This window comes from Heteronotia binoei, chromosome 17 (assembly GCF_032191835.1).
Source record: "Heteronotia binoei isolate CCM8104 ecotype False Entrance Well chromosome 17, APGP_CSIRO_Hbin_v1, whole genome shotgun sequence".
NCBI lineage: Eukaryota > Metazoa > Chordata > Lepidosauria > Squamata > Gekkonidae > Heteronotia > Heteronotia binoei.
The window spans coordinates 11,046,671-11,059,371 of NC_083239.1; the positions used below are offsets into that span (position 1 = coordinate 11,046,671).

General features: G+C 45.9%; 1 protein-coding gene across 1 annotated transcript; it reads right to left on the reverse strand.

Moving 5' to 3' along the window:
* Positions 1 to 1,425: 1,425 nt before the first annotated feature.
* On the reverse strand, positions 1,426 to 9,973 carry SYF2 (SYF2 pre-mRNA splicing factor). The gene is made up of 6 exons (XM_060257915.1): positions 9,797 to 9,973; positions 9,003 to 9,128; positions 7,314 to 7,431; positions 6,905 to 6,995; positions 4,837 to 4,935; positions 1,426 to 3,136 (listed from the first exon to the last, which is right to left on the reverse strand). Exons 1-6 carry the CDS (start codon positions 9,938 to 9,940, stop codon positions 2,971 to 2,973), a joined length of 744 nt encoding a protein of 247 aa, XP_060113898.1. The 5' UTR covers positions 9,941 to 9,973; the 3' UTR covers positions 1,426 to 2,970.
* Between the last annotated feature and the right edge of the window lie 2,728 nt (positions 9,974 to 12,701).

Genomic DNA, 12,701 nt, shown 5'->3' on the forward strand with positions numbered 1-12,701 from the left:
GGCACCAAATTTTCTGTATAGCATCCAGTGCCTCTCCCCAAAATACCCCCCAAGTTTCAAAACTATTGGACCAGGGGGTCCAATTCTATGAGCCCCAAAAGAAGGTGCCCCTATCCTTATTTCCTATGGAAGGAAGGCATTTAAAAGGTATGTGGTCCCTTTAAATGTAAATGACCCTTTGCAGTTCAATTATGCTTGTCACACCCTTTCTCCTGGCTCCATCCCCAAAGTCCCCAGATATTTCTTGAATAGGACCTGGCAACCCCAACAGCAGTGGGTGGGGGCGAATTAGGGTTGCCAATCCCCAGGTGGGGGCAGGGGATCCCCCAGTTTGGAGGCCCTCCCCCCACTTCAGGGTTGTCAGAAAGCGGGGGGAGGGGAGGGAAATGGCTGCTGGGAACTCTGTTATTCCCTATGGAGATTTATTCCCATAGAAAATCATGGAGAATTGAGCTGCGGGTATCTGGGACTCTGGGGGGGGGGGGGCTGTTTTTTGGGGTAGAGGCACCACATTTTCAGTGTAGCATCTAGTGCCTCTGCCCAAAATACCCCCCAAGTTTCAAAACGATTGGACCAGGGGGTCCAATTCTATGAGCCCCAAAAGAAGGTGCCCCTATCCTTCATTATTTCCTATGGAAGGAAGGCATTGAAAAGGTGTGCTGTCCCTTTCAATGTGATGGCCAGAACTCCCTTTGGAGTTCAATGATGCTTGTCACAGCCTTGATCTTGGCTCCACCCCCAAAGTCCCCAGATATTTCTTGAATTGGACTTGGCAACCCTAGTGGGGGGGGGGGTGAGTGCAGCTGAGGAGGGACCTCAGTCGGGTCTCATGCCATGGCACTCCACCCTGCAAAGCAGCCAGTTTCTCAGGGGGAACAACAGTTGCCATTCCATCTCTAGGCCCCGCTTGGAGGTTGGCCACTATTGGGCTGCCTGGTATTCTAATGCAGACCAGTCCACGTAATACCATTAGACCAAAATGACAGAGAACAATGTGCAAGCCTTCAAGTCCTACAGAACTCTTTCTCAGGCTGAATGTTACAAATTTTTAAAAGCGCTGGGGAGAGATGGTGTTTCAGGACATCATTTTAAAGGCCTTTTTGCCCCATAGCCATGTGCTGGGGAGCAAGCATGAATTGTTCCTCAGCAAGAAAAAACAAACAGGGTCTTCTCCACTGGGCAAGCATTCCCACAGCCTGGAAAAGCTAAGCATTCAAACTAGGCATCAGACTACTGCTGTCACGGTGATCTTATTCAGCACATGTGTTTCTGAAGCTTGAAGATGGTGAGGGGTTTTTGCTGTTATTGGGGAATGGTAGGGGGATATTTATCCTCAGCCTTTTTCCTTTCAAAAGTATTCCAGCAACTTGTGGTACTCATACAAAATTCCCAATATATTATATCAGTCAATTATACCACAAATTATTTTATTTTATTTATTTTTATTTAGTCCCAGCATACTGTTTATTTAAAATATGTCCTACATTTATTTCCCTAAACTCAAACACAGTTGACCAAGCAACGTTACCCACAAAATGCAATCTATTAAAGACAGACAAGGTTAACACTATTAAACTTCAGTGTCAGCGGGTATTATTTCAGAGGCACTCCATAATTTGGTAAAGTACAGCAAGGTGAGGGGGTCTGCCCCCCCTCTGGGGGCAAAGGGGTCGCAATGCTACCTTCCTGCTAAGCTGGATCCCATGACAACCACCTGAGCCTTCAGGAGAGAAAGACTTCTGATGGAGAAAAGTAGTGTTGTTAAGAGAAATTCTCTTAACTCCTCTTCACCCAATATTTCTCTGAAATCCAATAATCCATTTTATTTTCCTCTTTTTAAGCCTTTGAATCGGCTCCTAACCAGTTCTGTCTTAATCAAAGAAAAATTCAAAGAAAGGAGGGAAGGGAAGGAAGGGTTTACAAAATTTGATAATGTCATTCTGTAGATATTCATAGGCAGTCCATGTCTCCCCAAATATGCCTACACTACTAAAGTCCACCTGTTATATGCCAAATAAAATAACTGCAGGGGCTAAAGTTACAAAAGGGTGCATTAATTTTTCTACAAATAGAAATAAAATAATTTCCTTTAAAAAAAAGAAAAATAAGAGAAATTAATGGCTACGTCTAAAAAAAGTGAACGTAAAAGAGAAGTGCCTCTACCTATAACAATGCTTTGCTTGAGAGGATAGTGGGCCTGTGGTTTCAATCTGTTCTTCAACCTTCAAGGTCAGGGTTCCTTTCCCTCTCCTGCCTATGAAGTAAAGAGTTCAGAGGCCGGCTTCTTCTGAACAAAAAAGCAATTTAGCTCCAGTGCAGCTGCATGATATTTGTGGCCCAAACTTTGCCCTCTCCCATTATAGTAACAGACACAAAAGATGAGCCATTTGTAAATGCAAATATACACCAGGCCGTATTAAGATAGAGTTGTGTGGATGCAATCAGGAATGTAAAAGCCAAAAAGACTTTTTTTGGAGGGGGGGGGGGGAATCTGTGTTTTTATTTGCCTTTCCTGGAATTTTGCCATATTCCAGAGAAGTATTTGCTAAAACAGGATAATTTAACCAAGCTTCTGTAAGCAACATTTTGCAGCAGAAATCTAGTGTTTTTTTTTAAACCCTTTTTACCATACAAGAAAAGTGGCTTCTATTTTCCCCACAGAAACATTAAACCCTCAAAAACCTGAATCTGGCAAACATCTTGATTTGGAAACAGGACTTCAGGTATCTCTCCACATGAAAACGGCTAACGGAGGACCACCCGTGAGTTCAATCACAGTTGAAAATCAAAATTTAGTTTCTCTGCTAAGCAATAATTTATGCATATGGTGAACTACTGTCCTTTGAAAACTTCTATCACTGCACTGAAGTTCACGGAAGGTCCTTTTGCAAGAGACAAGTTTTCTAATTTTGTCATCTTTGTACAGACAGGATGGCTTTGTGGCTGTCCTTGCCTCGCACGTATTCAAGCCTAGACGGCAGTTCCTCTTTCCAGGTTCTGTTTGATCTCTGCTGTGTATTTGCCATAGAACCTTTCAGCCTTCTTATTGAACTTTGCATTCCTCTCATTAATGTAGTCAATATCTGCGTCATCATTATAAGGCCGCCTCCGGCTGTATTTCTCACGTTTTTGGATTCTAGAAGAGAAATCAAGAAATGAGGCTTGATATGCAAATCTTTTCATGCATGTGTCTGCATATATAAATAAGCATATCTGCATTCATTTAAGACAAATTTGGATCCTCCGGTTCTCTTCTACTAAACAAGGAATCTTCTTTTGGAAGAAGACTCCAGTGAAAGATCTCTCCGTTAGCAGAAGAGAATGACTGAATCCAGCCCAATGTCTGTATAGCCCAACAGCAGCCCTGTAGCCAGGACGGGGCATCGCTAATCAAATTATTAAACATTCTTTTTTTTCTTGCAAGAGGGGGGAATGCAATGCAATGTGAGCCCACCCACCCGCCTTGAAGGGCAGTCTGGATGTGCAAGAGGCTCCCTCTGCCCAGACAGCCCCTAGACACGAGAGTCAGTCTGGTGTAGTGGTTAAGTGTGCGGACTCGTATCTGGGAGAACCGGGTTTGATTCCCCACTCCTCCACTTGCACCTGCTAGCATGGCCTTGGGTCAGCCATAGCTCTGGCAGAGGTTGTCCTTGAAAGGGCAGCTGCTGTGAGAACCCCCTCAGCCCCACCCACCTCACAGGGTGTCTGTTGTGGGGGGAGAAGATAGAGGAGATTGTAAGCCGCTCTGAGTCTCTGATTCAGAGAGAAGGGTGGGGTATAAATCTGCAATTCTTCTTCCTTTGTCTAGCAGGGAGCAAAGCCAAAGTGTGCCTCAGAACTGGGCTGGTCCCATCTGCCCTGTCAGGGCAGAGCTGGGCTCCTTCTGGCGCAGCAAGCTGTGGTGGGGGCCTGCTGGACCGTGGGGAATCTCTGCTGCGGAGTGCAGCAGCTCGTGGCCTGTAGGCAGCACATGTTGGCATAGCTCCGGCCACTGGTGCTGCAGATAGGCATGCTGAGCTCGTACTGGCAGGCACAGGGAGACTGGTCAGTGGCCAGGAAGCAGCACTGGAGGCTGTCGCCGCTTGGTGGGCAGCAGGACACAGCACCACCCTCATGGCCAGCCCGGCAGCACACCCTTACCACACAAGCTGACAGGCGGCCCTCAGGCAGTGTGGTGCACTTGGCAGTTTGCTGCTGCAGCCGCTCAACATCCAGAGGGAAGAGAAAGGGAAGACTGGGTAGAGGCACTGCAGATGCAAAAGGGGCAGAGCGCTTCATGCCCCTCCTGGCTACAGCCCCGCCCCACATCCATATGGGGCCCCAGGAGCTTTTCAGATGGCCCTCAAGTAGGTTAATCTGCAAGAAGCTTTGGCCCGCTAGACTGCAGCAGCAGCAGCAACGCTCCGGATTTATTGCCGATGGCCCTCAGCTCCAAGCTGTTCAACAGCAGCAGAGTGATAAGAGAAAGCCACATCAGGGTTTCTACCTGCTTTTGAGGGATCTGAATTGATTCTTCCTGTCACCAGCGCTGGAAACAGAGGAGTCGGTGTTCAACTCAGCACCCTCAGGGGCAGGTGGAGACCAAAAAGTAGAATTCAAGCAGGGAAAAAAAATGTCCTAGTTGTTTGGGGAGCATATGAAGAACGTTCACACCCTTTTCCTGTGCTCAGCCAAATGGATGGAGTCCGGGAGGGGGAGAGAGCACCAACCAGATTCAAGCATTGGTTTCTCATACCACTCCTCCTCAGCCAATCCAATTTTTTCACATCTCTGCTCAGTAAATAACAAAGTCACGGTGCTGAAATTCCAAAGTCACTAATGGCATTTGGTACTTACTGTTTTTCAAGATCCGTAACCATTTTATCAACCCCTTCTTTACAAGGCACGTGAGTTCCATGGAGAAGGCTGTTTGATGTGGGATAAAACTCTTCACCACTGAAAGAGGATGGGGGGTGGGGGGGAATCAAGACACTTTAATATACCAAGTCATCTGAAGAAGTGAGCAGAGACTCATAAAAGATCATACCCTGCCCCAAATTGTGCTAATCTTTAAGGTGCTACTGAACTCGGACCCTTTTTTCTAAAGCCATGTCAGAATGATGCTTTGGTTAAAATCAGTTTATCCAGAGAACATAACAGTGCTGTCAAGGCAAGGAGGAATGCTTTTCTAAGTCAGAATACAGCACACTATTCAGGGAAATCAGACACTCCACTATAAGCAAAGCAGTTGCACTGATTATTCAGCTTGTGTATCTGGCACTAGAGCTCTGCCTGCAAGCCACATTTGTTTTCTCTTTTCAGACAGAGCTGCAGGTAAACTAAAATCCTGACATAATCACAGCACCTGCCCTATAATTCGTGTGCGGTTGAGAGCAGAAACCACCCATAAGGGGAGAAAAAAAAAGAGAGAACAGCTGCTTGCCCAAATGGCTAATCGAAAAGCATTTTTAAAAGCCATCACAGAATTTCCAGGACTCATGAATCTTGATCTGCCTGCTACCTACTCATGACCTTCCTTCATTGTGCATACAGAATACTGAACTTGCCCAACTGATGAAGGAAGTACCTAATCATTCTACAAACCCACTTAACAGAAAATAAATTCTAATGAATGACCTGAAAAACTTCTGCTTTCGTCTCGGGGAGATTTTAAAATCCCCTCCTACAGAGCTTAAGATAGGTTACAAAAATTCATACACATAACGTATTTAAAAACATAACACTTTTTTTAAAATCACAATTTAGGACTGCTCTAAATAAATGCAGTCCTAAACAGAACAATCCTCAGCTGCCTCCTAAAGAATGAAAGTGAGACTATTCCATAACCATGAAGCTGCCACTGAAAAGGCCCTGCTCCCCTTGTGTACCCACATGAGCATCTTTGATTGATGGGACAGTCAGGAACACCTCTCCTTGTGATCTCAATTCTCGGGCAGGAACATATAGGAGAAGACAATCCTTCAAGTAACTTGGTCCCAAGCCATGTAGAGCTTCCCCACTTTTAGTCATGAAAGAGCTACAGAACCCCGACTCCACCCTGGCCACCCTTCCAGGATTGACAAGACTATGTATAACCTTGGTTCTGCAGAAAGGGCTGCAACAACTGACTTAGAGTGGCCTGAGCTTCCATGGCCCACAGATCCGATGAGCCAGTAAGTCAAGGAGGTCCCCCTTCTGCCATTAAAAATGAATTACATTTCTGACACAACATGTTTACTATTTTTCCCCCATAGTTCACATAAAATAGATATATAAAATTACTCTCATAGTTCCACCCTCCGAAGTATCTTGATGTATGCATGCCCACTTCCTACAGGCATATAAAGAAAACATCCTTTCAAGCGTGTGTGAACACACGGAAAGCCTGATGCCTTCCAGCCTGAGCCGGGGGTGTGTGAAGTGTGAGCCAAAGAGATAAAACTGTACTTCAAACTAGAGAGATAAAGAGATAAAAACTGTACTTCAAAGCCAAAGAGATAAAACTGTACTTCAAAATGCCAAAGAGATAAAACTGTACTTCAAAATGCTGCAAACTAGCCTCCACCTCTTCAGAAGCCTCCAGGGGACCTGTACCAGCAGTTACCAAAACAGACAGCGATAGGCACCAACAGAGAATCTGCTTTCAGCCCTCGTAGCATTACTGCCCCCAGTTTGTTCTTTCACCCAATCACCCTCTGGTAACAACTGGCTTCTTTTAACAATGAAGAGGAAGCTGATGACGGCTGATGAGCTGCCACAGATGCTGAGAAGGCCGGAAGGAGTTGCTACAGCTCTCAATTCTGACAGCTACTCTTTCAATCACTCGCAGGCTTCCAACCCATGGAAAGGAGGTCACAGGCAACTGGGAGAACTGGACCCACAGGTCCATGATTAAGACGATGGACCAAACAAAAGCCGGACTTACCTTTCTTCTCTTAGCTTTGCATACTTCTCCAAGTCAGGTTTGATCTGCTTGGTCAGTCTCTGATACTGACGCAACTGAGCAGCCGCATAATCTGTTGAGCCAAGAAAAATGTTGGACGGGAGGGCTGTCTCAGGTGGTGGTGGAAAACGTAGACATGCCAATTCCATAGGGTTTTCAAAGGCAAGAGACATTCAGAAGTGGCTTGTCATTGCCTGCTTCTGTGTAGCAACCCTGGATCTCCTTGGTTGCCTCCCACTGAAAATACTAACCAGGATCACCCCTGCTTAGCTTCTGAGATTGGACTAGCCTGGGCCACCCTCGGGGCAGCCCCACGTTAATAATGGCTCTTGTTTTAATTGCATTTACAGACTGAACTGACTGGGGGGGGGGGTAACCCTTTAGCTTTTACCTGAAAATCCAAGATCTGGATTTCTTTTTTTCCTTTTCCTCTCAAGACGTTCCGCATCCTCTGCACTGACTTCTAACAGCTTCACTCTTTCATAATCTTCGCCTTTTGCTACACATTCCTGGAACATTGCAAGCAGGTGTTCAGGGGGCTGCAGCACAAGTATAAAATCTATCTTCTAGAGAAGCTTCCCAAGAAGAAACATGTCCTCCACAAAGTATAACTAAGGAACAAACGACACCTTACGTTGGGGATTTGTGATATTTTGAAAAATTTATTTATAATATTTAAGATGTAAAGCAGCATGGAGGGAATGAGAGAGAATACTGGGTCAGGAACGCAGCAGTGGAAAAAAATGGATAATGATGCAGAGAACTGCTGTGGTGTAGCGGTTAGAGTGTTGGATTAGGATGTGGGAGACCCAGATTTGAATCACTGCCATAGAAGCTTGGCTGTAATTTTTCCCCAAGAAGCACTGTGCAACCTGATCATGAAATCAGGTACAAGAGGCTCAAAAATATGTAAGACAGTTTGCAAAGTGATGCAGATTTTTCTCTTCTAATATCCATGGTCTATGTCATCTCAGGCAATCCTAGGTTAGGCAACGACAGGACATAAGCAAATCCAAAGCTACTTTTAGTTGTAGTCACAACGTGCGTCAGGGACAATGCTCCCTCTAAGCACTGGAGTCCTGTGAGCAAATATTCATCTTTGTGAGCTACTGGCATTAAAGCAGTGAGTTAGCAATCTGGCTACTGCATACATTAGTTCGCTCTGGGGCCATCCTTCCTGCACGAAGACAAAAATGTGTGAGCCGGAGGCTAAAAAACTGTGAGCTAGGTCACACTAACTCAGCTTAGAGGGAACACTGGTTGGGGATGTTTTAAACATTCGTTTCCCTCTGTGATCTTCATTCTATTAAATTGCAAAGTCTTGCCTCTTCAAATATAGCCAGGTTGTTTTTCATGCTTTTAGATTTGCAAAATACTAACCTACTTTACGTGGTGGTGGGAATTACCATCCACAATGCTTTCGGCATTCAACAGCGCTATGTGAAATACTAATCATATGTGGACACCATTCTCATTTTCCAGTAAAGCAGCTTCGACCAGGCTGTAAGAGATTAACGCTGTATCTGTGTTCTTGGCCAGTGGGAACACAGATGAAAAGCTCAAGAAGATGAGGGGCAACTGAAGAAGAAGATGATATTGGATTTATATCCCGCCCTCCACTCCGAAGAGTCTCAGAGCGGCTCACAATCTGCTTTACCTTCCTCCCCCACAACAGACACCCTGTGAGGTAGATGAAGATATTGGATTTATATCCCGCCCTCTACTCCAAAGAGTCTCAGAGCGGCTCACAATCTCCTTTCCCTTCCTCCCCCACAACAGGCACCCTGTGAGGTGGGTGGGGCTGGAGAGGGCTCTCACAGCAGCTGCCCTTTCAAGGACAACCTTTGCCAGAGCTATGGCTGACCCAAGGCCATGCTAGCAGGTGCAAGTGGAGGAGTGGGGAATCAAACCCGGTTCTCACAGATAAGAGTCCGCACACTTAACCACTACACCAAACTGGCTCTCCACTACACCAAACTGGGGTCCATAGCATGCTTTCGGGCACTGGTGGGATGGAATTTCAGGGCAGGAATAAGAATGCACCATTCTGACTGGCACAGACTGTGCATGTGAACGTTACCTTCTTCTTTTCCTCCACCTTCAGTTCCCATTCTAAACGGGACTTTTTGGCTTCCCAGTTCGCTGGCAACTTCAACCTTTTATCCTCCTCCACAACTTCCTGATGATTTAACTTGCGAGCTTCATTCTAAAATGCAAGCATGTACAGAAAGACCTGGGTAGCCTGTCTGTTATCAACAATGGGCTGGCTAGTCTGGACCACAGAAATGAGAAGAATGACCTGTACGGCTCCTAGTTACTTAAACAGCAGGAATGACTCATTTCCATCCCCAAAGCTTGAAGTAAATGCAGATGCATTGGGTGTAGACATGCCCCACCCCCTTTGCACTATAGGTTAAATCTGAGACTTTTAGAACTTGGTCATCATGCTACATATCGGGGTTTAAAGCAACATGCATCACTACTTTAATGACAAACAGAATAACTTCTTCAAAAAAAAAACTTGTGTCAAGAAGAAAGGTGAGATTTACATGCAGGATTACACTTTAGACTCAGATTACCAGAGCTCTTTGTGGAATCTCGAATTTGTTAAACTGTGGTCCAATTTCATATCAGTTACTGAAAGGGAATTTTAACCTCCACCCCCCCCCCAACCCCTCTGTGGTACTCTGCAGTTCTGAAACAGCAAGCGCGTTGCTAGACATGTATCAAACTGCATGAGAGATCTGGCACTGGACAACTGAGGCAATTTCAAATCTTAAAATCAGGGGGAGTAACCTGGCTAGAGTTACTGTAAAACCCAACTAGCAAAGAGTCCAGAGCTGGAAGCACCAAACCCATTAATGGAGAGCTTACCCTTTTCAAATGAAGCTCTCTGAATTTCCTAAGACGCTCCTCTCTCTTCTGTGCGGCTGCATCTTCTGCTGTAATGGATCCAGGATCCTCTGAGATGCCAGAGGAGGCCTGGAATTCAACCACAGATGCTATGTGAGAAAACATCTATTTTGAAGTTCTGTTTAATAAAGTGTAGCTGCAGAAGCAGCAGGTTCTTCAAGGACACTCTTCAGCAAGCTAGATTTTGGCTATCTACACTCTATTAAGTGCTCCACCCACCAATGGCTGGGCAGAGGCACTCTAATGTTAGGAAAACTCCATATGCAAGAAAAATCATTTCCAGGCATTGTTCAATTGTAAAAACAGAAAAAGTTCAATAATGAGAGTTACTTCCTATTCATTGGCTCTAATGCTAGGCAGACCAAATGATTTACGGCCTCATTGTGGGGAGAGGGGGACTCAGAGATCGTTTATCATTGCTAAGGCAAGCCAACTCATGGACCACTTGGGAGAGAATTTTTCACAGTCACACTCCCCACCCCCCACCCCGCCACTCATAACGATGGTTTCTGAATGGCTTATCTTCCCTTGGGATTTTTCCTGCTTCCCTATATCACTGGGATGCATCCATGCACCTCCAGGAGTTTCCCCATCTTCTCCTTAATCTTTTTTGAAAGCTTTGCTCAAAGCTTGGATGGTTGTGGTGTGGCAATGATTCTACTACCCAGGCTACCAACACAGTATCACGCTATCTCCTACAATTCCTGAGCTATTTCCCACTTTAGTCTTTCATGCCTTATCAATTACTCTGATAGCTTGTTCCTCTGTTTGTTAAAACAACAGCATCTTCCACTTCCATGAATAGCTGTTCACCATCAACTCCATCCTATAGGTACACTGCCCCACTTCACAGCCCATCCCATTATAACTATTCTTACACCCCACCTTTTCAACTTTCCACCATCCAGCATTAATCTAGTCTTTAATTACTTTTTGATCTCTTGCCACTTCTCCTTCCCCAACTGCACCCATATTTTTTTCTTGCTGCCCTTAGCCAGGGGTCCTCTATCATCCACCATCTATTAATGTTCTAATTGACTGTTCTGTAGAATAGAAAAAGCAATCAGGTAAGGGGTGAAAGAGGCATGAGGCATGTTAGAGAAGAAATCTAGGACAAACAAAAATCAGAAACCACACAGAAAGGAAGAGGTGAACACAGGACTGCTCAGGCGATATGCAGACACTAGATAACTGAACTAATTTAGGCAACACAGCTTAATCCAAGAATTGTAGGACGGAGACAGTTGTTCCTTGGACAATCCACCCCCCCAATAATATGGTATAGTGGCCAGAGCCCTGGACTACTACTGAGGTTAAGATTTATCCTCCCCCAGCAGAAATCGGGGAGACAGTGGCTCAGTGGTAGAGCATCTGCTTGGTAAGCAGAAGGTCCCAGGTTCAATCCCTGGCATCTCCAACTAAAAAGGGTCCAGGCAAGTAGGCATGAAAAACCTCAGCTTGAGACCCTGGAGATCTGCTGCCAGTCTGAGTAGACAATACTGACTTTGATGGACTAAGGGTCTGAGTCAGTATAAGGCAGCTTCATATGTTCAAATCCAGGAGCAGATAACATTGTGCTAAACCACAAGGTTACTGTAGGAACCATGTGGAAGGAGGCGGATTCATTCAGGCCACCCTGAACTCCTGGGTGGACAGGGAAGAGAGAAAAATGCGGCAAGAACAAATAAATATAACCAATTCATTGGGCAGGGGAAGAAGAACTTAGATCTCCATATGACAGTTTGCTTCTGCCGTATTTTAAACAATCCACTCTAAGCCTTTTTTGGAGACTCAGACAGCACAGTGTAATAGAGTACCTGATTAGGATCTGGTAGAACAAAGTTCAACTACAGAGGGTCGTCCTCACCTTATAATCTAGAAGTAGGACTGCCAAGTCCAATTCATGAAATATCTGGGGACTTTGGGGGTGTAGCCAGGAGACATTGGGGGTGGAGCCAGGAGACATTGGGGTGGAGCCAGGAGCAAGGCTGTGACAAGCATAATTGAACTCCAAAGGGAGTTCTGGCCACCACATTTCAAGGGACGGCACACCTTTTAAATGCCATCCTTCCACAGGAAATAATTAAGGATAGGGGCACCTTCTTTGAGGGCTCATAGAATTGGACCCCCTGGTCCAATCGTTTTGAAACTTAGGGAGTATTTTGGGGAGAGCCAGTGGATGCTATACTGAAAGTCTGGTGTCTCTACCTCAAAAAACAGGGCCCCCCAGAGCCCCAGAGCCCAGTCAATTCTCCATTATTTTCTATGGGAATAAGCCTCCTTAGGGAATCATGAGTTCCCAGCAGACAGTTCCCTCCCCTCCCCCCGCTTTCTGATTACCCTGAAGGGGGGGGGAGGGTCTCCAAACCGGGGGATCCCCTGCCCCCACCTGGGGATTGGCAACCCTATCTAGAAGCCGTCCAAATAACATAAAAAGAACTTAAATAACCTCATAAAAAGAACTTAAAAACCAAAAGATGGAAAGAACGAGCGGCCTCCCCCCTTACCACCGCGAACGCAGGAGCGTCGTTCGCCTCCACCGCCGCCATCCTCGCGACTGTTTCCGCGAGGGCTACTTCCGCCTTCTCCGCAGCGTCGCGCAAAAGTAGGCGGAGCCAATAGGCGGGAAACCCTTACGAGAGGCTTGCGTCGTCGAGACCCGAGTCTTTTGTCTGAGTCGCGCTCCAATGACGTCTACAAAGGGGGGAAAAAAGGCAGGGAAACGAGGCAGCGGTAAGGATCGGCGAGGCGTAGGTTCGAATCCCGTCCCCTGCCGCGGAAGCGCTCTGGCTGAGCTTCGGCCGTTGTGCAACTCGTACGAAACTATCCACAAGCAGGCATCTTAACTCCTTGCAGGGAAACGGCT